The sequence below is a fragment of the Paracoccidioides brasiliensis genome, assembly GCF_000150735.1.
Source record: "Paracoccidioides brasiliensis Pb18 unplaced genomic scaffold supercont2.2, whole genome shotgun sequence".
In the NCBI taxonomy this organism is placed as follows: domain Eukaryota; kingdom Fungi; phylum Ascomycota; class Eurotiomycetes; order Onygenales; family Ajellomycetaceae; genus Paracoccidioides; species Paracoccidioides brasiliensis.
Window position 1 is genome coordinate 3,088,185 of NW_011371359.1, and position 25,321 is coordinate 3,113,505.

Genomic DNA, 25,321 nt, shown 5'->3' on the forward strand with positions numbered 1-25,321 from the left:
ATTCATTATACGCACAAGCCAAGTTTTTGCTGGTGATCTCGATGTACCGGTTGTATTCTTCCAGAGACATGAAAGCCGCGGGATCTGTGTCTGAATGGGAGGATGTTTCATCTTGGAGAACGGTACGACGTTGACGGCTTTTCGGAACATAATTGCTTGCATGGTTAGGTCCATTCTTTTCGAAAAATTCCTTTGCGGCTTGGTATTCTTTCTCGTCCTCTATGAAGGCTTCTTCCAGAATTTTTTCTGGGGTCTTTTTCATGTCCTCGCGCATGGCGAGGAAGGGGATCAGTGGATTACGTAGGTCTAGGCCTCCTAGTTCTATTGGGAAGTAGAAAAATCCATCAGGGAGATCTTGGATGTTGAATCGCTGAGCGATTACTAGTCTGAGATAATCTATTGCGCTGTTAATGGGTGGTAAGAACGAGTGTATGTTTCTGAGAGAGACAAAAAGCTCATGTTCAATACGTTGTAGAGTCGAGATGGACATTTCAATGTGCTCGCGCCCAAAACACATTGCGGGTTTGCCAAAGTTGTTGCCAAAGAAGCGGGCAAAGTAGCTATTCCAGGCCTTTACCCAGCTGAAAATGCTTTTACACGCGTCCAATTGATGCTGCAGTTCCTTGATGTGCTCATCCACTTGGGCTTGATCGATGATGAATCGCCCAGTTTCCTCGTCTAGTTTTAAAAATCCCCAGCGGACATCACCGACGGGAAGAGTGCCATCGTCAATGCCTGTTTCTGGGGCAGAAACCGACATGTTGTCACCACTATCTTCATCATCTTCACTCCCCGACGAGCCGGCTTCATTTTGGAAAGATCGAGGGTTCTTTCCAAACAGTCGAGCAGTCCCAGTTTTCTCCTCGTTCAATTCGATTCCCATGACCTTGCTGAATTCAACCAAGGTGTTCCAAGCACGGACACACTGTTTCTCCTGACCCCAGAACCAAAAGTCATCGTGAAGGCGATACAGGAAAGCCCCATCATCTTTTCCCATAACGGCATAATCCATGCAAAAGAGCAAGGCTTCTCCAAGGACATCACTGATCGCATGAGACATTGGTACGCCTCGCTTTCTGACACGAGCTGCAGCATCTTCCCCGTCATGGACAAACTTTAGGGGAGCTGCGAGAAACTGCCGAAAGAAATCGAGCCAGAGTTGAGGCACATGGAAAAATTTCAGCACAATTAGTAGTGTCGAATGCGGAAGCGAAGGCCCAAACCACTTGAAATCCGATCTAAGCACGGTAATTTGTCCGTGCAACGTCGTAGCTAGTCGGGCTTCTGTAATCAGGATATGGAGCAAAGTGTGTTTGAGGTCAAGAGGCGAAGTGGCAGTACTTTCATCATCGGAATCATACACCGGATTCGGACCTTCGGTGGTCTTTGGGAGCAGCGACATAAAAAAGGTGTTCTTGAACTTATCTCTCCGAAGTGTCTGCACATTTACCCCGCATTGGTTGCCGCTCGCGTCGGAATCATCATGGATAAAATACTTCCGTCTCTCCAGATCACGACTCGGGATAGTTGGTGATTCCGACCTCCACGCATGCGAATTGAAAAATTCCTGAAATAAGATTTTGAACTTTACCCCCCACTGTACTCCTATATATTGCAGGAAGAGTGCATCGAGAATGTCTTCATCCATATAAACACGGTATTTTCCATTAAGCTGCCTTCGCATCTCGACTGGGATCGCCTCGCCACACCACTTCCATGTATCCAGTTGGGCAAGACGCATGTTCAATACATCTGCCACTTCCTGAGCAACATCCTCGTTCACAAGAAAACCCTTGAGCAGAGCGACCTTGTCAGAGGAAAACAAATCATTGGCAATTACCCCTTGTGCGATCCACTTGAGAGAGGCTGGAGTGAAGGCGTTCTGGTCGCCCAGCAGCCACTTGGAAAACGTCTTTATGGAAGTCCGCAGGTCATTAAGCCCTTTTGTAGATAGCCTTGTTTGCAAAAAAAGCTTATTCAGATACTGCTCGATAGCAGCTGTGTCAGTTTGAGCTGGTTCGAACACCAATGCTTCCCACTGGGCCCGCTGCTGATGCATCTCTTCCCGCCCAACGGGTTCGAATGAGTTTTCAATTCCTTCCTCCGCAGAAGGCTCATTTGGATGCGTAAGCCACTCGGTGACAAGCTGGCTGAAAAACAAGGCATGTTCATCTCTAGTGCTCCGCAGGTCTAACTCTCGCCTCAACTCCTGTTCCCAACGCGACAGCATGCCTTGCGATATCGAGGAGTCGTACTTGCTTTGGAATAAGAACCGCCTAATGTTCCTATACCGACTCCTAGCTGCCACATCCACGTCGTCACCGCAATCGTGATCCCCATCATCCTTTTCGAAAATGTCCAAGCCATCATCGGGAATCCCGTTGATGCAGGTTACCCCTTTAAGAAGAACCATTACTCTTTCCCGAAGGTCTGGCTGCCGATCGGCTTCGCTGAGAATTTCTGACTTGCGAGATTCAAACAAAGCATGTTGTTTCCTGAGCTCGGCGATTTTTGTAGCAGTGACTGACTGCAGAGCCTGAGGCAGGGCGGCTGTGTTCGACATTCCGACGGTGGTGGCCTACACGTTGGCTAGTTATTGATGGAAGAGTTTACTTAAACTATTTATAAGCAGAAGCAAGCAGCACTATTTGTCAGTCAACGCGATTTTTTCCAGGAGTTGCAATGTGCACTGCACCACTTGACGTTTGGAGTGGTGCTGGGGACTGCTTTAGTATGGCGGTTGACCTCCAACACACACACACACACACACACACACTTCAGTTAATTGCTAGTAGAAGACAACCGTAGCATACAGTAACCTTGCCGGATCGGCGGCCTAGTCCCAATAGAGACACCGAACCTCAAGAGTAGTGTGTGATATTTGATGTTTCAACTCAGGACGACAAATCGGCTCTGAGGACGACCACCGCCTGGGAAGCGCCAAAGTCTCCATCGGGATTAGGTTCAACGTATCAAGATCTCGCTCCGCACCAGCCGATGGATCAAGGTGGAGACATGGGACGATTGAGTCACCAACAAACTTTGGGTCGGGAGCTCCGCGATGGACATTCCAAATAACTACTGGAAACATGAGTTTTTAAACGGTAACTAGTTATTTAATTCTAATGACCAGCATAGAGACCCCACTTACAGACGCCCAATTGGATAGCCAGTTAGTTAAGCACATCTTTCCTCAGCCTGTTCTCCCCGCGTTTCTCTATCTCATTCGCCGGGCCTGGGCAGTTTAACCTACATACTGTTATGGGCAGATATTCGTATTCAGCGGTAACTACACGGACAAGTAGTGGGCCGCAAAAGAGCGACTCCAGGCTGTTGATCACCCTGCTTTACCTTGGTAACGTTGGTTTCACTAGTTAGTTAACTAATCCACATACGAGCAAACACACAAATTGAACGCGGAAACTAGAAAATTCAATTAGCCTCTTCAACGCGCATTAATGCCACCAACTCGCGGTAAAAATACAAGAAGCTCTAAAGAGATAGAGGGAAGGCTTGAACTAGCAGATAGCCGCCATTAAAAATCAAGAAGCACCCTCAATTGCTGAAGCTGCACGCCTCTTTAATGTGCCACGCTCTATCCTCACTCATCTACTTACTGGCCTACCTGCACAGGTGAACTTACGCGCAAATTTGACCAAATTCACTGAAGCTGAAGAGGGATCAGCTAGTCCAATGGGTGCTGAATCTAGATAAACGAGCAATCCCCCTCCCCCGCGGCCGGCATTTGTGGGCTAATCATATTTTTTTTCTCTCCCGGGCCCAGTCTTCCAATCCCGTCCGCGTGGGAAAATAATTGGGTGTCAAATCTAATTAAACGCCATACGGAGCTTCAATGCCCGTTATGCCCGCTGTTATAATCATGACCGAGCCAAATGTGAGCTTAGAGAGATTATTCAGGATTGGTTTAAGGCCATAGGGGATATTCTGCTTGAGCATGGAATTCCAACTGATGATATATACAACTTTGACGAGACTGGCTTTGCAATGGGATTCTTGTGCAACTACTAAGGTCATCACTAGTGCTGAGCACTACGGACGGGCAGAGCTTCTACAGCCAGGGAATCGAGAATTGGCGACTGTGATTGAGGCAGTTAACGCGTCAGGACGGGCCCTATCTCCGTACGTGATTCTCAAAGGTCAGAATCTGCAGGAAGGCTGGTTTGACGGGCTTCAAGGCAGCTGGATAATATTCAGCACAGAACCCCTACCCCTCCGGCCAGCAGACCTAGTAACTCTACGTCAACCTGAGTGCTTCAAACACCTCGTAACCCGCGGCAGTTGCATAAACAGGTGGATAAGCTCGGGATATTATTATTCCGCCCACTGAACCAGTTGAACGACCCGTCATTCAACCTCCCGAGCCTCCGCGCCGCGAGCCTTTGCCACGCTCACGAGCCCCAGCAAGATGCAGCAATTGCGGTTCTCTCGGACATACAAGAACACGGTGCCCTGAACCTAGTGTAATTTAGGTTAATTTAATTAGTGGTTGTTGAGCGTAGATAATTTTGAATTAAAATCTAGCTAGGTGGGGTACGGTGATTTGGGTGTTTGTTCGCTCGTATGTGGATTACGTTAGTTACAAAACCGAAAATGACGGACGTCATAGAGTTCTGCGGGGAAAAGATGGGGTAAACCTTAATGTCGGGGAATGTCCACCATATTCTTTGCATAGCAATGTTATGAATGAATTTATGCATACGGAGCACGTTGAAGAATAAACTAATGAGTAGCGGTGACGGGATGTGATGAACCAAAATTTAAATGATGAAAATGCAAAATATATCGTAGATGCATTCTATTAAATGTCGACTGACGTCATTTGGATCAAGGGAGAGAAAATCAATAGCGTAATTATTCTCCAAGGCCATTTAGACAGTGCATTCCCGCTTAAATTATAGTCAAAAATCAAAAATTAACCGCCTTCGTATCTTTCTTGCTCAGACCATGCCTTAGGCCAACATCCTGCACATCATTCACCGCAACCCATGGTGACTTTGACTGCGATTCTTCATCTCCAACAACTTCTCCCTGATGATAACCCAGAGACAGATACGTGACATCAATATCCACCTCATTCCACCTGCCACTCGTCGCAGGGATCGGCCAAATTCTCGTCAACAGATAATACATCGCGAATGAAATTATGAAGCCACTAAAGAAGTTGAAATTGTATAAATATGTAGCACCAACAGGTATGTTGTGGCCAACCGCACCAACAAAGCCGACAATATTGATCAGGATTCCGGAGAAGTAGGAGGCGTAGGCGTGACATGAGAAACCGAAGGTGTAATAATAAGGACTGCGCTTATGGGCGTTGTAGAGCTCTTTAACTTGTATGTAACCCTTGCGAACGAGGTAGTAGTCGCAGATCATGGGGCCCGTGATGGAGGAGAGGAAGACAGAGTAGGCGGAGAGGTAGGTTGTGAAGCTGTTAGAGCTTGCAAGGAGGTGCCACTGCGAAAGGATAAGTCTATTTGTCAGTGTTGAACTAGGCCGACGACTGTGTCAAAGTGTAGTACGGTTAAAAAGACATACAGGACACATCGCAAAACCAACAGCTGCACAGATATATCCGCCTCGACGAATGGTGAGAAACTGGGGGAAGAGAGCGCTCATATCGGTTCCCGCCGATATCGAATTGGCGGCGATATTGGTTCCCAACTGTGCCAAGGCAAAGGCACTTGAGATAAAAAAGACGCCAAATCTTTCCACGCTGCTTGCGCCATTAAGAAATTCAGCCAGAAGATCAAGAGGATTCCAAATTGTTTCGTCAGAGATCACTCTCGAAGAAGAGGATACGATGATTCCGGTAAACGAGGTGATCGCAAAGCTGATTGGTATAGTAAATAGTTGCGAGTACAAGGCATCCTTGGGCTTTCTGGCAACTCGTGAAAAATCGAGAGAGTTGACGATGAGTGTGGAGAAGTTTGCGACTGCGGACATAATCCCTTTCACCACAGCCCAGCCCAGTTTGCTCCCTTGAGCGGTGCTCTTTTGATGAACGATCGGCCCGAGTCCACCTGCCCGGTGGACAGACCATGCAAGGAAGGCGATGCCTGCTACAGGTGCGTAATAGGATTTGACCGTGAACAGATGTCGTATCTTATGTACAGGGAACCAAATGACCGGCAGACTGAAGAGAGAAAATAGAAAGAAGCCTAGGAAATCCCTGGTGTTTGTCCCTGAGCTTTCAGGCATGCTGTTTGGCAAGTCCTTGAAACTAGACCATATGGATCTAATCATCAATGTAACACATTGCCCTGGTCAAACGCAATGGTTTTGTGTCAGCCATGTCTGGAGAATTTAGGGTCAAGATCGATCTCTAGTCTTTATCGCTATAGGGTGGAGATGGGAAAGAGTATACCTCCGATCCACGCCTGCACACCATACCAGATGCAAGCAATGGCAGCCCGGTTAAATATAGGCCACATGGAACCCCATATGCCAAATGACGCCCTAATTCCTACCGGGAAGGATATGTGATATACGGCGCCGATTCGGGCATTCAGGCACAGAAATCCGGCAGCAATGAAGTATCCCAACCACAGGCAAATCCAGGACTGCCACCACGACAACCCTGCAACAATCATGGAGGAGGAGATCATCCATGTGTTCTATTGTTTAGAGAATGGAATCAGCTCTTCGCTTCGAGAGTTCTGTGCTGAGAATGCGGTGTTTGGTTTAACCCACGATATTGAAGGAGTCCGCGATCCAGAATCCAACATAGTTCCAAGGACCCCATTGCCGTTTCTCAGGTTCAACTATCGAAGATGATAGGGGTTAGGATTCGGATGACTGCCGAAGATGGGTCTTCCGTATAGGCATCTGAATAAACTCTGGCTCACTCACCCGGCTTCAAATCTGCGTTCATCAGCCTGCGCTGACCTGTCGACAATCCGGACTCATTTTTGACCTGCAGTTTGGAGACATACTGCGCAACCTTCGATTTTAACAAGAACCCCATCTTTGTAATGGAATTGATTATGAGACAAAATGGAGAAAGCACATCGGAGCAATATGAGAAATGTAGATAACCGGTCACAGATCAGAGCTATCTGCGGACCTAGATCGACATAAGAAAGCTAGAGGTGAGGAGCTAGAATATCACATCTGTGAAGATTGTATTTCCTCTTGTGATCGTGCCGCCGTAATTGACAGATAGAGACAGGGAGAGGGAGAAAGGGTATGTTTATAAATTTTCAGAAGTTGGGTTTACTTAGCTTTATATGTGAAGTATATTATGACATCTTCACCTGGAATAGAATTTCTGGGGAAAAGAAAAGAGAGCCTCGTTCCTTACACAAAGTGCCGAAATCACTAGCAACAGCATGTTTATCCACTGATAGGAGCAAGGAAAATATGCCAATTTATCCTGATCAGTCTAGCTATCAGTCATTGATTCATTCAAGGCGTATTACACTGTTTCGGAGGCCTTTTGAGAAACATCTATTTAGACGTTTATTCTATGGTAAGCAATTAACAACAAGGTTTTGACTGCCCTGTCGTCTTCTCAGGCACTTCGAACACAAGGCGAAAAGACTAATTCGTCAGGGCAAACAGATATGACGACGCTTTCCAAATGTCGGGACAAGGGAAAGAATTCAGTTGGCCAAAAGGACCAACCAGTTAGGTTTCCTACTTTTGCCTGAGAAGACGTGCGTAAGGTTGTTCCACTAAGAAATCCTTGACGGTTACCAGGAGACATCAGATGGAGAGTGAGTCCTCTTGCAACATCTTGTGCGCATTCTCCCTATCGGCAGCTCTGCTACTGATAAAAAAATATGGAGAAAGCCCAAGTTTTCTGGAGTGGTTCGATTGTAAGTTCCATTGCGTCATGCTAGGTGATTATTTTCAATACCAGTGAGTTGGAACTGTGAGATTCCATGAAGGAAAATGATAGGATATAAAACTGACGTTTATCGGCTGCATCTAAACAGCAAAAGTACCAGAGTGATGCCCCTTACGATGCAATTATGTCTCGCAGGCTTGTTTGGATGGGCAAAGATTTTTCACTGAGCTCGGAGATTGGATAACCAACTTAAGACTTATATATACGTATTCCACCAACTTGATGAGCACTAATTAGTTAAACTACCAATTGATGAGCACCCCAACTAAAAATCACTTTTTCTACTAGTTCAATGAATTTCTCAACAACCATGAATAGAAATTGTATTAGCTATTAAATATTCAAGAATGTAGTCCCTAAGAGTATAGAAAGTAGAATAATTAAGAAAAATAACAAGTGTTAGGTTAAATAATACAGTTTGAGCAGTAAGAATATGATTCAAATAGAAAATTTGATAAAAGAATGTTAGAAAAATCAGTTAAAGTTGATGTGATGGCGTAGAACAGAATCCATCCAGAGACCACCCGACCTTCTTAAGTCCATCGGAAACAACAGGCTCCGTCCGAACATTGGCATAGCAACCACCCCACAATTACCCCACAGAAACTGCATAGCAACAGCGCTAAGGAAAGGGGTAACGCGCTAAGGACAGGGGTAATGAGCTAAGGATAAGACGCTAAGGAAAGGGGTAAGACACTAAGGGCTATACTATATAAAGCAGGCCTTACCCAGGCCCGTCTTTTAGAAATCATCTTAGTATTTCATTGATGTAGCTTACCTAGTTGGCAAATCAAACACCTGTTTACCTGCACCTAGATTGAAGCTGTGACAGTTGAATTCACTACATTCTCTAATGATATGGTTTGTATAGAGGTAGAAGAATGAGATTTAGTGAGAAAAGTCTGCTTCTGCTATTGTTTAGAGAATAGATAAATCTGTTCAGCTATCTTTTACTTTTTATAATCTTTTACTCTGTTTTATTTCTCTTTTTCTATTTAATTTCAAGTCTTGAAGCTTTATACTTAGCAATTTTCTTAGCATGTTACTTCTTCTTAAGATAATATTAAATCTTTACTTTAATGACTTTGTCAATTTTATATTACTTCTTAGCTTTTATAGTAAGTAGTAGTTTATTAATAAGTAGTTTTAATTATTTTAAAAAAAAATTTATTTAATTAGTATATTCCTATTAATTAAATTTAAGATCTTATTTTATTTTATTTTTTCTTTTTAAACTTCAAGATATTAATTTAATTTTTATTTTTTTTAAAGTAGTAGTTAATTTAATAATAAATCTTTTATTATTATAAATTATTTATTAAAAATTTTTAGTAAAAAATTATTATTAAAACTTTTTTTTTAATTTTATTATATAGTTTTTAAGTTATAGTAGAAATAAAATTTATATAAATTTTTAAAGATATATTTAATTATTTATTTAAATTTTTTAATAATTACTCAAATTAAAGTAAAAAAAAATTTATTTAATAAATTTTAAAAAATTAAAATCATAATATAAAATTTTTATTTTAAATAAATATATTATTAATTGTGGCGTTCCGCCCCTGGCGTTCCGCCTCTATTCTTCCGCCCCTTCCTATATTAGTATCCGCTCTCTATTCGCCCCTCCCTAATCCACTCAGGGGCCCCAATCTTTCCTATATTTCCTATCCTATGCGATCGCTCCTACCATATAGAGCGATTATAGTGTGTATATATATAGCAGGGCATCCGCCCATCTTATTAGAAGAGAATCAGACATGATTTATCCTACCTATTCGATTGCTTGTACGCATCATTAATGAAATATCAAAGGTTTTTATATTAAAAAATTATAAATAATATATGAAAATATTTTATTTTTATTTATACAATTTATAATATTTATAATAATATATAATAAATAATTATTAAAAATTTAAAATTTTTTAATTGATTTTAATTTTTATATAATAGTAAAAAATATATTTAATTAATATAAATTATAATTATTATTATTTTATTTATTAAATAAAAATATAAAATAAATTATTTATTTTATAAAGTTAAAATTATTTAATTAAATATTTTATAAATTAATTTTTTTATATATTAACATTGAAGAAATATTTTATTTAATTATTTATAATTAATAAAATAAATTTATAATTTTAAATATAAATTAAAATAGTTTTTTAATATATAATTTTTTTAATAATTTATTATTTTTAGAATTAAATTAAAATATTATTTATATAAGTATAAAAATACTCAAATATAAAAAATAATATAAAAAATAATACTTTTAATCAATTATATATAAATAAATACTTTTTATTTATATTTATAATATCTGCACAACAACTCATTTAGTTGATTTCAATTTTCTTTTTTATCAACTCAAGCACAAGATTCTATATAGTTTGAGGTGTAGAAGTAAGCTCATTACTTGAGAGATAACTTTTATGCAAAAGAATATGATCTTCTTGTTAATTGATAAGCTTTTTGCAGCGTCTGAAGATGACTTCAGAAATTGAAACTACTTTATCTCTACAATAGTGCATTAGTATCATTTAATTAATTTTAAACTTTTTGATAATGGCAAGGTAATTTGGAATCATTTGTTCTTAAATCTTCAATTGTTAATTTAATATCTTCTTCATTAACCATACTGTTGAGGTTGGAAGTTAAAGAAATAAAATATATTGAAGGTTGCTCATCAAGTGATAGTGCTACATCATGTTACTGCCACAACAGATAGTTATTATGCACACCGCCAACCCTAATTCGTCAATGTATGGAACCGATGTCATCCATGGTCAAATCAAAGACCTGAACGATCGAGGTCATTCCAACGTATAGAACGCAACAGACAAAATTCTTTTACGCTGCAAAATGAACACTGAAAAATGGTAACTACATTTGAATATATATACATATAGTGCACAGCGGTATCTATTGCATGTAGCGTAATGTTGACAAACTTCATACTTCTATCCATCACCATGATTCCACTTCCCAAACCGCATATAATCATCATACAGCCCCTTAAACACCGCACGACTCGATGAATCCATTGCTGCATTCATCCCCCTCACCGTCTCCTTCGACATCACATCCAAAACAGCATAAAATCCAGGCACCAGCGCCGCTTTCACCTCCGGCGCCAGTTGGCCCCGCAGCTGACACATGGCATATTCCATGACAAGATATTGCAAATGTTGGCCGGCAAGACTCTTCACTTTTTTCGTATTGTCAGTGAGACCGCTGTTAAGTCGATGGCCCCGTTGCACGGCGGAGACGGTTGGGTCGCAGAGCGTTGTTAGGAGGCGGGTGAATTGAGTCGCGCTGGAAGGTTGATGGAGAGTTTTGATGTCATCGGCCCATGGCGGGGTGGTCGATTGAAAGCGGGAGGACTTTTGTGGTCGTGAGCCAGGCGTGAAGAGGAGGCGGAGAAGGCGTTGTATGACTGGTAGGATTAGGTGGAATCTTCCGCTGATCTTTTGTCGGTATTGGCCGAACAGAAGGCCTAAGAGATGACAGGTACGGGTATAGATAACTTTTGAATATTTCCCTGCAATGTTGGGTCCTGACGGGGATATTGTGACGGCTAGGGTGCCTAGGGTATTGTCTATGTTCCACTGTGTGATGCCCCTTGATTTGTTGCGGAGAATCATCTCAAGACACTCTGTAGCAAGAGAAAACGGCTCAATAGTGGTACTATGAACCAGGCACGCTAACAATGCTGTGAAAAGAGAGGACAGTTCCTGCGATGCTTCGCCATCTGTATCCTCAATGGGCTCCAAACAGGAGATGGCGATACCAGTAAGTAGAAGTCGATGAGCAGCATCTTTGCCTGAGAAGCCCGACTCGCGAACCTTACGTATAAGACTGACGAGTTTCTTCTCTGGTAAAGAGGAGAGTCTGAGGTGGATATCTCGTACATGCAATTTCTGTTCGTCGCCATGGAGCTGATCTATAGGGAACAACGAAAGAGACTGCATTAAGATTTGGTCGAGGTCTTTGCCAGGCTTCTGAAACGCGACAAGGCGACGCTTAACAAGCCTTTCCACGTGTATATCATCGGTTGCTGTTTCCATTCGCTCCTCAAGTTTGCGAATGGCCTTTTGGACGTCCTTACTTGCCTTTACCAAGTCTTCAAAATCTTCCAACGCATTCAGAACCCCTGTTAATGTATTAACATCCAGCAGTTCCTTATTCTTCTTCATCCCTTTGTTCACGGACTGTAACCCCGAGATGAGGATATTAAATACTCTCTCGCGCAATGCATTCAAATTTTCGACCTTGAGTTCGCCATCGAAGTGTTCTTGATGGGCTCGAAGTGTTCGAAGCGACAAACCAAGCATGAAGAATTCCATTGTATCGAAGTTGACCTTGTCGTATTCAGGTACTGTTGCAGATACTTTATCAAATGTTTTCTGCAAGTATAAATGTCGCTGAACATCTGACGAGTCAAGAACGCGATCAATGATTACTTGATATAGCTGGCGGAATGATTGAAACGGAAGCATACCACACGAATCCCCATTCTTGCTGGATATGGCATCCGAAAGTTTCCACAATTCATCCCAGTCACTTGTGAGCTGGGCAGATGATTTGGGCAGGTCTGCTAGCCTTGTCATCAAGGACAGAATATCAGTACACAATTCCGTAGAGTTCACCTGCCCCCGGAGCATAGCGTGCTGTAAGAAATCCAAGAGCATGCCACGTTGGTGACGTGGAATTAACCGTGTTGGAATGCTCAAAAGGCTTGATATTAATAGATTGTCAGGGATACTCCTTTCTTTGAGATGATGGTAAAGTGTATTAACGACTTCGTAAACCGCTGCGGGTGCGCCTAGTAACCAATCGTGAGAAGCGAATGAGTGCCATATTTCGAGTAATTGACTTTCTATTGTAGTCTGCGCTGAGACGGAAACCAATACATCTGATTCATAATGTTCCGCAGCTGTGAGAATACTGTTAAATAGCAGGCTGCGGTTTTCAGATGTAAGACGAGAAACGGCCACGGGTGTCGCGAGCAGGGCAACTAGATATCCAATGCACACGGTTGAAGGTGAAACCATGGTTTCTGCTCGCCCATTCCAGGCGGGTGCCGTGGATTTAGCAACTTGGTTAAACGCAGGCACAATAGACGGGATTATTGTATTCAAGAATTCGCTGTACTGAGGACTATCTGGCTTTCCAGCAGCTAGCACGACAAGTTTGAAAGCCTCGAAAGCTTCAAGACAATCGTTTCTAGATTTGCCGGATTCAGAGCCCTTATGAAAGGTTTGTAATAAGCTTACTGCGTTAGGTAGCAGGTCCATGCGAAGATAGGTGGTCAAATCACCCATTGACAAGACGTGCTGATCACCAAATCGTTGAGAAAGGCGCCAGAGACGCCATCTCCATTTCTGTTTCTGTTTCAATCTTATTGATTTCGATATTATACTAAAAATCTGGGCCATTAATTGGCCTCGGATCAGTGAGTCGTTGTCAGGCAATGGTGATCTCAAAATAGCATCGAGAAGCACAATATCCGCATACTGGTTTGCAGAGTCCTTTTCGCTTTCGAATGAGTGTTGTGTTAAAATATCTTGGAGATGATCTCTGGTCTGATTCTCCGAAAAAAGGTCCGCGACCAGCGGTCTATACGCTGCTGCAAGATCATCATCCTCCCAGACAGAGAAGTAGGATATATCTGCCCCATTTAAACGAGCAGCTTCGAGGGATTTCAGTTGCTCTGACCAGATATCCAGGAATGAACCAATATCCCTTGCAAAAGCAAACCCTTTGAGTAAAGGGATAACAATGCCAATTTTAATAATTTCGTATATTTCACTTGAAATAACGTTGTTACCCAGCCATAACGATGTAATTTGGCTAAGAAGGTTGCTAAGCAATTGATTACTCTCGTCAATTCCAGAGTTGGGAAGAAACACATCGACTCCCGCCCGAATTATTTTCGATATTAACGACCATTGGACAATCTGCTCGGTTTGAATGTCGAGAAGACCAGAAAATCGAGTCGTATACAGGGTTACGGTGTCAAGAGATATGTTTACTTTCCTATCGATAGTAACTTGTAAGAGGCTTTCAAAAATCGGGATATGCCGATGGGTTTTATTCCAAACGACGTCCTCGAATAAAGGGCATCCGGCGATGGTCGACAGTACCACAAAAAGTGTCTCAAGCCAAGGAGCTTCGTTTTCTTGTCTCCTGAAGGTGTCTCTGGGAACTGCACGAATGGCAATGTCCAGCAACATGGGCAATAGTTTTGTATTCGAGATATCCTGAGACTGTTTCCAACGTGAGCTAATATCCTTGAAGACGAGTTCAACTTGGGCGGGATCAAGTTTATCATTGGCGTTCCTAGACTCTTTAGAATGTTCTGAGAAAAATGACTGGCGGACAGGGAGGATGAAATGGAGGACGACAAGTTGTTCAATGCCCTGTCTCAAACTGTTAACTTCGGCTGATTCACTAGGAATATGTTGCAAAGCCGTTAGGATGTTTAATGCTTCTAACAAACAGAGCGGCTGGAACGTATCCTGCTTTTGAGTATCTCAGTAAGTATATTATCAATTGAGGGGAGTAGAAATCTAACCACCTACATTGCTTGGCAAATCAGTGCCGTCACCCAGACGCTCAGAACTAAGCCTCCAAATATCCAGCACAGAGGATAAGGCAAATAGCAACTGTATCCCAAAATCGGAAACCCCTGTATGCCATTCCACCACTGCCTTTTGGGCTAATTCAAAGGAGAGTCCCAGAATTGCCGCCGATAACTGTGGCTCTCCTCTGAGCACGAGCTTTAGCTGTGAATTCATCGTCGATTTATCTTCCGGGGCTTGTTCCGACAAAACAACAAGAGCTTTTACGGAATACAAGATGGCGTAAAACGTATCAATCCACGAACCGGATGTACTCCCAGTCGGCTCCACAAGTTCCCCCCCATTCTCAGTCCGCTTTCTCTTCTTCCCTCTGTTCGATACCACAGGCACAGGAGATTCCTGTATCGTCACAGTCGATTCAGATTGTTGTGAATCCTGTGCGGTAGGCGGCCGCTCGGGATGGAAAGTCGATGCGTTATTGGCCAAGTCATACAAAGAATCCTTCAGTATCGACAGAAATTTATTTTCAGTGAGAATGAACGCTAATGTTTTCACGGGGATACGATCAAAGAGCAGTCGAAGAAGGATCCACGTTTTCACATCTAGTCTATAGCTCGACTGTGGCTGCCCTTGTTGTGCGGAAGCTCGCAATTGTTTCATAAGCCATCGCAGGACCCATTCCTCCTTCGGCGCGGAGGTTTTCTGCTTCTTGGCCTGCGCACCAGCAGCTGGAGTGCCTCTGTTGTCCGCGGCCCTTGTATCGCATGGAGAAAATAAATCCACCCCAATTACCCGCGCAGCTTCCAGCAGTTGGCTTGTGGGGCCACTGGTCCCTTTCTCAAGCTCTAGCAGAGTTCGATGGGCGGAACCGGGAGACTTCATGAGTAGCAGGCTAAACGTCAGCATCTCTTCTCTCCATAAGGAACAAATTGAGAATAAAACTGTTCAACCGGAGAATCACTCACCTCTAGAGTTGGAGCCATAGCAAAAGCGCAATGCCACTCGGAGCGTAGCGTTGTATGGTTTACATTAACATATTCCAACCCTCTATCAGCTATTTTTTTATCCCGCGAAGTGAAGGTAAAGTGGCCCGTGCAGGCTTGCCGAATTATTTAATCAACTAACTACGTTTTTCCGATTCCGACCCGAGCCTGAATTAATCCGACCAGGAAAGATATAAACAGAATAAACTGAGGAGATACACCCGCAACAGGCCGTTCAGCAACACCTTTTGCGCCCGCCGCCCAATTGCCTCCGCACATTCACACAAGTAAACTACATTAGCCCCCCCCCCAAATTGCAACTTGCAGGTTATATATACTAACAAACGTCCCCTCAGCTTCTCCCTCCCAGACACCATGGCGGACTCCGACGAATCCAAACCCGTGGTGCCACAATCGACCAAGCCGCTCAGCGAGGCTCTGTTGAACGACAAGGTGCGGATGCGGATAAATACCCGACGACAACCTTTATACCAATTACACTTCTCAATGGCTAATATTAAAGCTCAAAACCATGAGCATGGACAAATAGTGGGACCGCGCCATATCCTCCATGATCATCCGCTCCACCCTCGGTGTCTCGTTCGGTGTCATCTTCTCAGTTCTTTTATTTAAACGGAGAGCATGGCCCGCATGGATTGGGTTAGGTTTCGGTGCTGGACGAGCCTGGGAAGAAGCAGATGGTAAATAAAAATATCCCCGAGACCTCTCTCGCAGCCCCGACATCTACCCCCCAATCCCCCCTGTCGCAGCTGCTCTGCGGGATGAAAGAGACATATATGAACTTCCGCCCGGACTTCCTTTCGCCTCACCTAATTCCTCCTACCCGGAAAGGGAAAATAAAAGGATGATGAAAAGAAATGAAACCAGGCTAACCCCCACCTCCTCCTACAACAAACACAGCATCATTCCGACGAGGCGACCAATCATTCTACAACACAAACGCATTCCGTCAAACGAAATCGTGAAGACGAGACGGAACGAGAGGGGGAAGAAAAGTGAGGGGGGCTGAAAGCAAGGAAAATAGGAGAGAAGTGGGTGTATGTATTCCCAAAATATAGCAAAAGATTGTGATGTGAACACTTAGGCACCCGACTTGTATAAAATGGAAAAAATCCCACACGGAACGGAAGGTTAATGTACCTACATTTTTAAACTTTGCGCAATTCCCTACACCCCATATTAATAAAGAAAATACAAATAAAAAAAAAGAAAAATAGACAAATCTATATAGAGGGCGGGAATAAGTTCTGCCAATTTTCTTTGTCTTTTCAATTTTTCATCCCGTTTGTTGTCCATCGTCCTTATTTTCCTACTTTTCTATCGGAGGTCCAAGGCCAAGCTGTGCGTGCTAGAACTTCTTTTTATTGTATGATTATCATGCCCAGGTATTTACTCATGTATGAGAAACATTCTGTCATATTTGTCATAGAGTTTTATAGTCTAATGTTGATGTTAGGGTTGATTGTTTCGGCAGGATACTAGAGGCTATTCAATGTTGCCATGTGTTTATAAGAATCTCTTTGAAATAGGCATAGTAATTTAACAGTTAGCCCTCTTTAATCTCAAGAATAGAGATGCCCCCGTTGAAAAGGCCCTTACACCCCTGGCAATGGTGACGATGATGCACAAGGAGCAAAACTCAAGCGGAAAGCAGATGTATATATATGCAGTGTAATACTAGGGACTGACCACTGACCAGACTGTACAGAGGTTAAAAAGAATAGAAGTGCCATAAAGCCATGAAGTGGTCTCGTGGCGTGGTTCTCATATATCCGTCTAGTGAAATTTGCCACTGTTGAAGTAATGATAAATAGAGCCAAGGCTACAACAGAGGTGTACAGCGAAAGAAGAAAAAAGAAAAAAGGAGGGGGGGGGACAAATACAACGACGAAACTTTTGTGAATAGGTGGCCTTCTCTATATGCGTTGTATGGGGGTATCATTGACATCGTAATATGGCGTGTGGCTTAATTTCTTGACGAAATGAAGGGAAAATGAAACAGCAATAGTAATGGAAAGTGGCGTCCCAAAAAATATATAATAAAACAGAGGCCGACGGATGGAATCGACACACGGAACACACTACACCTGTTAAGCAGGGAGAGGAGATCTGGGTGCTGAGTTTTGAATTGGGATCGCCAAATCTTCATGATTGAGGTAGGAGTTGATGTCACCGTTCAGTTGACTAGGAGAATACGGTGTGGACGGCGGCACGGACTTTGCAGTGTCGGTAACTGCTCCTTCTAGGGTAGTATCCGGAGGAGGGGAGAGCTCAAGTTGAACGCCATCGTGCCCGCTGTGGGTTAAGCAGCCAACGCAGCTACAGTTAATGCCACATTGACAGGTTCCTGTCATGTTGGTGCATGGATCCAGATAATCGGCGGGGTATTCCAGCTCGTAATAGGCGGCAGGTTGCATCATCATTTCACCACGGTTTGAGTTATAGACAGTGGGGCCACCAGATGGGGATGATCCGGAGCCGTTAAGAGTGGGTCTTGTGTGTGGGCCATTCCAAGGTAGCTGATGAGAATTCTGAAATGGAAGGCTACTTGGTGACCAATTGTGATATTCGAACTCTGCAGGCACTGGTGGGCCGTCAAAGGATGGCTTGTTGGCATTATTGTCACTTCGTTCAGACTGCTGATCGTCATCTGCAAAATTCAACAGGTAACCCATTTGCTGTACATGCTCTCGTGTGGTTTTGTTGAAAGGGTGAGAGGCACAACCCAAACATTGACAATCATCCCCACAGACACAGTTGTGTAACTGAGAGTCGTTTGGAAGTCGGGGGGAATGAAAAGCAACAGCGGGTATATTCGAAGAGGAAAACGGGCTTTGCGGGTGGTGGATTGGTTGATATTGAGACACAGCATTCGGAGAGGGATAACCCGTTACGGGGGTGGATGATGACCCACGCATCTGGAAGTGAGGAATCGAATTCCTATTTGGAAAATGTGGTACAATATTATGTTGCTCTTGAGTCTGTACAGAAAGATCCGGTGTTAGAAATGATCCATGTTCCCAGTTGCGATCTGGTGGAATAGTTTGTGCAGATTGATGAGGGTTGGGCTGTTGAGAAGATCTGGCGCCGTCTTCTTGCTTGAACTCCCCAACAGTTGCATTAAACTCTTCTGATTTTGGGCTATTTGTAGAACAGCACGAACGGGACGGCTGAGAGGAAGGCTCCATTGGTTTTCTAGAAGCACAGCAACCGTCGTTGGTGGATGGAGGTTCCAAGACAGACCCCTGGGCTTGAGGCTGGGTTGGAAGTAAATCCGGGAGGTGGAGACCGCCGTTTGGCGATTGGCCGTTGGAACAATCAGCCGACGTTCGAGGAGGCAGGAAATACCGTTCAGTTTTGTGAGAGCATCGAACGTTCCGTGCAGGGGAGCTGGACACTTTATTGTCGTTAGACGCGGTCTCCATTTCGTCCACAACTTTCGCAACCAATTCCGGGGCAGTTTGAAGGCTACTTCGGCGACTTGAACGTTTTTGGATACGGTTCGTGTTGGCGATGGAGGAAGCTGATGCAGCAGGAAGACTGGCCACCGGTTTTACTGATGTCCCGGACTCTGTTACGACCATAGGGACCTGATAGAGTGGTCGGCATAAACAACTCGACCCTGTTCACAAGAGTTAGAGCTGCTAGAGCAACGAAAACCCAAGACTCCTTCTCAGCCTTACCCTTGGGAATTCGGACCATGAAGGCGTACAACTTCTGGCAGCTACATGTGCCTTTCGGATGGGGGCATTTGGCGAGCGGCCGTCCAGCCTTTGGCACCTTCATCATGAGGCGATCGAAATGTTGACATTTTGAAGATCGGTGGCCACGAACGCAGGGCTCACTAGATAAGCAATTTCCTTGTGAGTCAAATGGTTGTTCATGTTGCTGATAATGAATCGAATACGGACACAGAATAGGGCGAGAAACATACCACGACCATTTTGCTCCCTCTTCATCTAGAGGCATTAAGGGCACCGCTGCTCTTGACAACGCTGGCTGTACTGCTTTCCCCAAAATATATCTCTGGTCTTTCTACAACCTTGACAACCGGCTTTCTGCAGCAATGAAATAGTTATCTCAAAGGTAGAAATACTCGGTGATAGACTGAGCAGCGGAAAGAGTCGTTCCTCAGCAGCCCCACCAAAACCGCGCTACTGCTGGGACCAGCCAGGGCAGTGTGTTGTATCGAGGATAAGCGCTATATTTGCTTCTTCCCCCTTCACGTGTCGTCCAGTCGAGTTGGCAGACGTTAACAGGAGGCAACAAATGCTAACGGCTAACTTTCGAAATATATAGGGTTGTGGACAGTAACCCCTGTATCGGTGGACGGACTCCCCATATGATACGAGCCAGCAAGATGCAATCGGGCGGACAGGAGATGTAGCAAACCAGGGAGCAGATAGAGAGATACTTGTATGGGCAGCAAGATGTGGGCAGCAGATGTGGCGCAAACCGTCGGGGGAGAGAGATCTGGGAGTGAAAAGCCGTCCTGGCAAAAGCCCCGATGACGGTTGTTCCAAGCACGCACCCTGGCAGAAGCGAGTGTTCCCAATCCGGCGGGTGCTGCCTACCCTGGACACCAGATCTGGTTAGCGCTGCCCTTTTTTTATCGGCGACTCGTCGGGCTCCAAAGCTGCCAATCACGTGGGCGACGACCCCCATTTTCGATGCAAGCTTCGGCTTGACTGCGGCAGGCCGCTTTCCATGGTTCGATCTTCCACCCGCCGGCGGCTTAGGTAACTACCCTACTAACTAGTTAAGGTTAACTAACTAGTTAAACCAAGTTAGGGTGGGTTGGTTTAACTAACTAACTGACTAACTAACTAAGGTTTAACCAACTTACTACGTTAGGGTTGACGGCTGAGGTAAGCTGCAGTGCAGAAAAAAGTATAAAATAAAAATAAAGTAAAATGAAAAATAAACTAAATAAAATAGCTAGTTTACTAACTGATGTTTGACATACCATCCGGTTTCATTGCTTGTCAGTACGGCGCTCCGTCGAGACTCCCAACCGTTCTCTCTCTATCCCAATGCACTTCAGCCATGCCGGAGGATGACGCTGCAGCTAGGTCGCAAGCCCACCAATCTGTACCCGGCTTTGCCACCCGATTTCCATCCGTGCCCGCTCCAATCAAATGTGTCTTCGATAAGTTCCCCTTGAGAACCTATCCTCCAACGGAACTGCCCCAACGCATTCCACGTCAATCAGATAAGAACTCTCTATTCGTCTTTACTACAACTAAGGGGGCGCGACCGGGAGCTCCATCATTCAACCCGCAGTGTTTAAAGTGGCAGGTAAGTCAAGCCCCCTAGTTGTCCCGTGTGTCTGTGTCCAGGCTAACCTTGGACTGACAATACACTCTGCGGGACTTTGCCAGGCGTACCTCAAGTTCGTTGGTATTCCATTCGAGACGGTTGCGTCTAATAACCACGCATCACCAACTGGTTCTCTTCCATTCCTTCTCCCAGCGCTGTCTTCCGCTGCCACTTCCGGTGATCCACCGCTTCCAGTTCCTTCGAACAAGATCCAAAAGTGGGCTCTTGAACAAACCCATGTCAAGGATGACCCGCAGCTAAGTTCGCGATTTGACGTGTACATGTCTCTTCTAGACCACAGAGTACGAAATGCCTGGGTATGAAACTTCTCGCCCTCCCACTGTTCCAAATCTTTCCAATGCCATTCGAACACCCAGTTAACCATAACCTTCATCTCATATAGATGTACACCTTTTACATAGACAACCAAAACTTTAATAACATCGGGCGAAAACTGTATATTGATCCGTCGACCTCAAACACCATTGTTCGAGCTATGTTAGCCCACCAGCTTCAGCAAGCTGCACGAGACGAACTCCTCAAATCATCCTCATTTGTAGACGTGGACGATCTCGAAGCGGAAGCCAAAAGCGCGTTCCAAGCACTATCTACTTTATTAGGAGAAGATTACCACTTTTTTGGAAATCTTGAACCCGGACTATTTGATGCTAGCGTATTCGCTTATACTCATTTATTACTAGATGAGCAACTGGGTTGGAAACATAATCCTCTGGGACGATACCTCAGAAAATGTCCAAACCTTGTACAACATCGGCAGCGGTTACTGGAAGCATACTTTTAAGCCATTATAACCAATCTCTTTGAGCTATGGCTTGTATACAAATATGCTTGCTCTCATTCACATCGCATGTGAAATACCTGCCATCTGGTGAGAAAAGAGAACACCGGTGAAATCCGGTGTCTATTTTCTCATTCCCCCCTTCCCTCCCAACTGCTCCTCAAGCCCACTCCGAAAATCAAAACCCTTTCACCTCTTCCTAAAACATCCCCCACACCACACCTGCACGTCAATCCACTTCTGCGCCCTGGGCCCCAACCTCCCCGCCAACTCCTCATTAACCCTCACCTCCTTTATATCCCCCAAAACTTCAAACCCAACCTTCTCCGCCGCCTCAACTATCTCCGCAACCGTATGCGCAAAACTTGTCGGACGAATCTTCACCCCGGTCACTGGATCTACAAATCCCGCCTGACTAATCCGGCCCATCTCCGAATGCATATTCGTGACTAGCAACACCCCACCCCGTTTCAACATACCCGCTGCCGCTCTGAAGAATTTATCTACAGGCACATGCTCGATGACAAGTGTGGATATAACCCCATCTGAATCTGCCAGGCCTGTCACTCCTCCCGCTCCTTCCGCAGCACAGTTAAAGTCGAGCAGGTTAAATATCTGAAAACTTACTCGCCCCTCGTCTTCTGGGCCCGTATCACGTTGCTTATCTACTACACCTGCCGGTGGAATCTCAGCAGCTCTGGCAATATATGCAGATACCTTGTCCTGAGCAATCTGGAGCATTTTACTCGATGGTTCCAGGCCGATGATTGTTGCATCGGTGGGGGCGGCGCGGAGGAGCGGGATCGTGTTCCTCCCCGTGCCACAGCCAAGGTCGATGAGTTTGGGCGCGCTGGTTGTGGTATTGGGGTTGATTTTGGGGAGGAGGGAGATAAATTTAGGAAGCAACGATTGCATTTGAAGCGTGTCGAGGGCCTGGAGGAAGTTTCCATCCGTGTCGTAGACCTGTGTAAGGGGAAGAGCTGGTTAGCTGGGTTTTTAAGTGTTGTTAAGGTTTTTATCTCCCCCCCCTTTGGGTTTTGTTGCGGAAATAGATAAAAAAGAAATTTTCAAGTGCTAGGAGTTGTATGCATATACATGACTCTGTAATATGAGATTTCATAGATATTCATATTTCAGTGCGGTGGTGTCCATAGAGTAGATATAGCCTGGTGGATATTGGCGCTTTGGAGCTACGCGGATACACTCCCATTTCTCTCCCCTTGCCCCTGATTATGAATTTGAAATGGAACGGGAGTGTGCCTAACGACATGGCAGCTATCCAAGCCAAAACCACACACAAAAAAAAAAGAATACTAAATAGAAAACACTCGCCTGAGCCCACTGGTCATACGCATCAATTGTGTCCATATATTTAATCTCTCTGACACCCGCTGTTGATGTTGGTGATGACGCGTAGGGGGTCGGATTCCCAGCCATCTCGAGTGTGTTGAGTTTTTTTTTTTTTTTTTTTTTTTTTAAAAAAAAAAAATGTCAGTCTCTTTGAACTTAACCAAGGCTAAAATACTTACTTATTCACGTATGCGCGTGGATGTTTGCTAATGGTGAATTGAAGAGGAATGAGTTTGGAATTGTTGTATGGTGTTTATTATTATTATCTCCTACACTTACAATAGACCTGAAGGAATGAAGCTTGCATCTAACTCTCAAGTCATCATCATGGCAGGGTGCGGTTTTGAGTCATAAATACTCACAATTCAAACTTTACATGTTTTTCTTTTTCTTTTCCTTTTTTTTTTTTTGGTCCATTTTAACTACCCCACATTTTAGTGTATAAACTGGGGCACAGAGCTTAAGATTCAGCGCTCTCTGCGATAAATATTTCAAGAGCAGGTTGAGCGATTGACAGGTGGATCCGACAATATCATGTGTCATGAAAGATGTCACCCATAAAACCCAGGATGTTGTATCCACTACGTGTGGAGCAAGGTTTTCGACGATGGCTAGAATATTCTGATCGACAGTTAATAAATAGGCTGGCAAGAACAGCAGCGAGCAGCTAAATTGTCATTTTCGATTTCATTATTACTTCAAAAGGGTTGTGTGTGTTTAGAAAGAAAAAGCGCGTAATTGTGCAGATAACAGAAATAATAATACATACAGTCGACAATTTTACGTTGAATATTCGACTTCTAAAAGGCTCTGCATATCAATAGATGAAGGAAGTTTGTGAGCCTTAATGCGCCTTGAACGCCATACAGGTTGCGGGGAAACATCGCCTCCGTAGCAGGGAATAAGCCAGTGGAATGGGGATACAGAAAAAGCTAGCCAAACATATGAAAAGAGAGAAAAGAAAAATTTGGAAGGCAGGTTAAAATGTAAAAGAAATTTGCTCCATACATGCCTTACAGGGCATAGCGATTTCCAAAAAGGTAGAGGAACCAAGAGTTAGAAGAACATGAAACGAAATCAATAAACCGTCCCTCCAAACGGCGCCGTCTCCTTTAAATCCTCAACCAAATCTTCCACATTATTCAGATACCTCCCCAACAGCGCCTGTTTCTCCTCTGTCGTCTTCGTATCACCTCGCCCATCCATCACCGCATCCCCCATGCTCTGAACACTCCGGGAAAAAGCTCCAGCAAGCCTACTCGGGCTCCGCTGAAGCCCGAGAACAGCCGTATTCGGCGCACTGGCCGAAGCTGCAGAGGGTATCGAAGGAGTTTCCGGCATGAGATAGAAATATAAGAATTCGACAAGCTTGAGCTTTACTTCGCGCGATGTAGTGCGCATCTTGAAGAGTGAGGTTATTGTCAGGAGGCCGTCGAGGGCTTCGAAGGTGCGGGTATTGGCTGGGTTGTCGAGGAGGGCTGTTACGAGTGTGAGTAGGGTGGAGGATTGGATGGCGGGGCAGTTGGCGGGTTCGAGCAGGTCGAGGAGGAGGTTCATGTATATTTCACGTGCGAAGAGGGAGCGGGATGGCGGATGGAGGAGGAGGGTGCCTTGGATTAGATCTAGGGTTGAGATTATGAGGAGGTCATTTGTGCCGTTGCTACCGCGGCCGAGAAGGTGCTCAAGACAAGAGATCAGGCGCATGGCGACTAAGGATTGTTTGCGATTGTTGTGTTAGCTGTTGGATCTTTTCGCGATTGGGATTGGATTGTCATCGGGGGTTGTCTTGCTATTACCATTCCATTGGAAGCCTTCTTGGAGCTTGAAGAACTCTCTGAAAGCAGGGTCATCGCTCAATTCACTGAGAGGTTTCGCGGGTGTTGGATTTACATTCAATGGGAGCGCTGATCGACGTTTGTCAGCAGCCACGACTTTCGATCTCGACAGACATATTTGTGCCAGCAGCCCTTCGACTTGTCGCAGTCCCTTGCGGATTTTTCCTTGATCGTAAGATGACAGATAGTCAAAGGAGTGGGCCAAGAGGGTCTCCATCGAGGAGATTGGCGGGTTGGCCGCAATTTACAATGCTCTTTGTCTTGTTGAACGAAGGGGTTCCCAGACGTCTCAAATATTGCAAGGGGACAAAGGGGAGAGATCCTTCGTCAGAACAAAGCAATAACTATTTTTTTTATTTTTTCTCGGCTGGGATATGTTGGAAAATACAGAGGCTTGTTGAGTCCCAGCTGAGCATAATCTAGCAAATAGTCCAGCTGACTTGAGACCCGATGGAGCTGGGCGGAGCGATGTGGATTCTCGATATCGACGGCCAATCTGAGGATAATAAACAAGGACTGGCAGTGGTTGGCCGGGCAACTAAGCTTAA

General features: G+C 44.5%; 7 protein-coding genes across 7 annotated transcripts; 2 read left to right on the forward strand and 5 right to left on the reverse strand.

Annotated features, from left to right (window-relative positions):
* Window positions 1-4,926: 4,926 nt before the first annotated feature.
* On the reverse strand, window positions 4,927-6,985 carry PADG_02165 (uncharacterized protein; the record flags this gene model as incomplete). The annotated part of the gene is made up of 5 exons (XM_010758926.1): window positions 4,927-5,475; window positions 5,557-6,281; window positions 6,386-6,635; window positions 6,712-6,782; window positions 6,871-6,985. 5 exons carry the CDS (start codon window positions 6,983-6,985, stop codon window positions 4,927-4,929), a joined length of 1,710 nt encoding a protein of 569 aa, XP_010757228.1.
* Window positions 6,986-10,842: 3,857 nt separating this feature from the next.
* On the reverse strand, window positions 10,843-15,348 carry PADG_02166 (uncharacterized protein; the record flags this gene model as incomplete). The annotated part of the gene is made up of 2 exons (XM_010758927.1): window positions 10,843-14,403; window positions 14,467-15,348. The coding sequence occupies 2 exons, from the start codon at window positions 15,346-15,348 to the stop codon at window positions 10,843-10,845; spliced, it is 4,443 nt and encodes a 1,480-aa protein (XP_010757229.1).
* Window positions 15,349-15,824: 476 nt separating this feature from the next.
* Window positions 15,825-16,158, forward strand: PADG_02167 (uncharacterized protein; the record flags this gene model as incomplete). Its single annotated transcript, XM_010758928.1, has 2 exons — window positions 15,825-15,902; window positions 16,000-16,158. 2 exons carry the CDS (start codon window positions 15,825-15,827, stop codon window positions 16,156-16,158), a joined length of 237 nt encoding a protein of 78 aa, XP_010757230.1.
* A 1,402-nt stretch (window positions 16,159-17,560) lies between these two features.
* Window positions 17,561-19,439, reverse strand: PADG_02168 (uncharacterized protein; the record flags this gene model as incomplete). Its single annotated transcript, XM_010758929.1, has 2 exons — window positions 17,561-19,092; window positions 19,154-19,439. 2 exons carry the CDS (start codon window positions 19,437-19,439, stop codon window positions 17,561-17,563), a joined length of 1,818 nt encoding a protein of 605 aa, XP_010757231.1.
* A 538-nt stretch (window positions 19,440-19,977) lies between these two features.
* PADG_02169 (uncharacterized protein) lies at window positions 19,978-21,591 on the forward strand (the record flags this gene model as incomplete). The annotated part of the gene is made up of 5 exons (XM_010758930.1): window positions 19,978-20,209; window positions 20,325-20,338; window positions 20,460-20,768; window positions 20,852-21,106; window positions 21,193-21,591. The coding sequence occupies 5 exons, from the start codon at window positions 19,978-19,980 to the stop codon at window positions 21,589-21,591; spliced, it is 1,209 nt and encodes a 402-aa protein (XP_010757232.1).
* A 186-nt stretch (window positions 21,592-21,777) lies between these two features.
* On the reverse strand, window positions 21,778-23,025 carry PADG_02170 (uncharacterized protein; the record flags this gene model as incomplete). The annotated part of the gene is made up of 2 exons (XM_010759420.1): window positions 21,778-22,551; window positions 22,903-23,025. 2 exons carry the CDS (start codon window positions 23,023-23,025, stop codon window positions 21,778-21,780), a joined length of 897 nt encoding a protein of 298 aa, XP_010757722.1.
* A 990-nt stretch (window positions 23,026-24,015) lies between these two features.
* PADG_02171 (uncharacterized protein) lies at window positions 24,016-24,990 on the reverse strand (the record flags this gene model as incomplete). Its single annotated transcript, XM_010759421.1, has 2 exons — window positions 24,016-24,647; window positions 24,735-24,990. The coding sequence occupies 2 exons, from the start codon at window positions 24,988-24,990 to the stop codon at window positions 24,016-24,018; spliced, it is 888 nt and encodes a 295-aa protein (XP_010757723.1).
* Window positions 24,991-25,321: the final 331 nt, after the last annotated feature.